At 30.7% G+C, this 336-nt stretch overlaps 1 protein-coding gene across 4 annotated transcripts in view; it reads left to right on the top strand.

Moving 5' to 3' along the window:
* Window positions 1-336, top strand: part of LOC119585636 (mRNA cap guanine-N7 methyltransferase-like) — an 11,301-nt gene that overhangs the window by 10,161 nt on the left and 804 nt on the right. For 3 of the 4 annotated variants that reach the window (XM_037934306.1, XM_037934308.1, XM_037934309.1), the window contains exon 9: window positions 182-264. In XM_037934306.1, coding sequence (XP_037790234.1) covers window positions 182-219 — 38 coding nt within the window. In that variant the 3' untranslated portion in view covers window positions 220-264. Of the gene's footprint in view, window positions 1-181; window positions 265-336 lie in introns of those variants that run through there. The other variant, XM_037934307.1, reaches the window with a different exon arrangement.

Genomic DNA, 336 nt, shown 5'->3' with positions numbered 1-336 from the left:
GTATTACAAAATGGGTCATATTTTATACCTTGCAAAAATGCAGGTACTGAAATCATTTCATAAAAGAATATTGCTTACTTATTTTGATGTGTGTTGGGGCTGTGGATATTTTTTCTTGTGCCTCCTCCCATTTACTGGAACTTAAAAAAAAAGACTTAGCTATTTCCTTTTTATTTTGCAGGTATATATCAGGCATGCCTCTTCAGGAAAGTATCATAAGATCTCATATCATGTAGAGGTGAATAATGTAGTATTTTTTGTTTACATTTTCTCGTTATTTTTTCATTATTCCTTTTTCCCTTAGGGATTCTCCAAATATTATTGTAAAACTACTAC

The sequence above is a fragment of the Penaeus monodon genome, chromosome 20 (assembly GCF_015228065.2).
Source record: "Penaeus monodon isolate SGIC_2016 chromosome 20, NSTDA_Pmon_1, whole genome shotgun sequence".
NCBI lineage: Eukaryota > Metazoa > Arthropoda > Malacostraca > Decapoda > Penaeidae > Penaeus > Penaeus monodon.
Note: the sequence above shows the minus strand (reverse complement) of the source record. Positions and strands in the feature narration are given on the sequence as shown.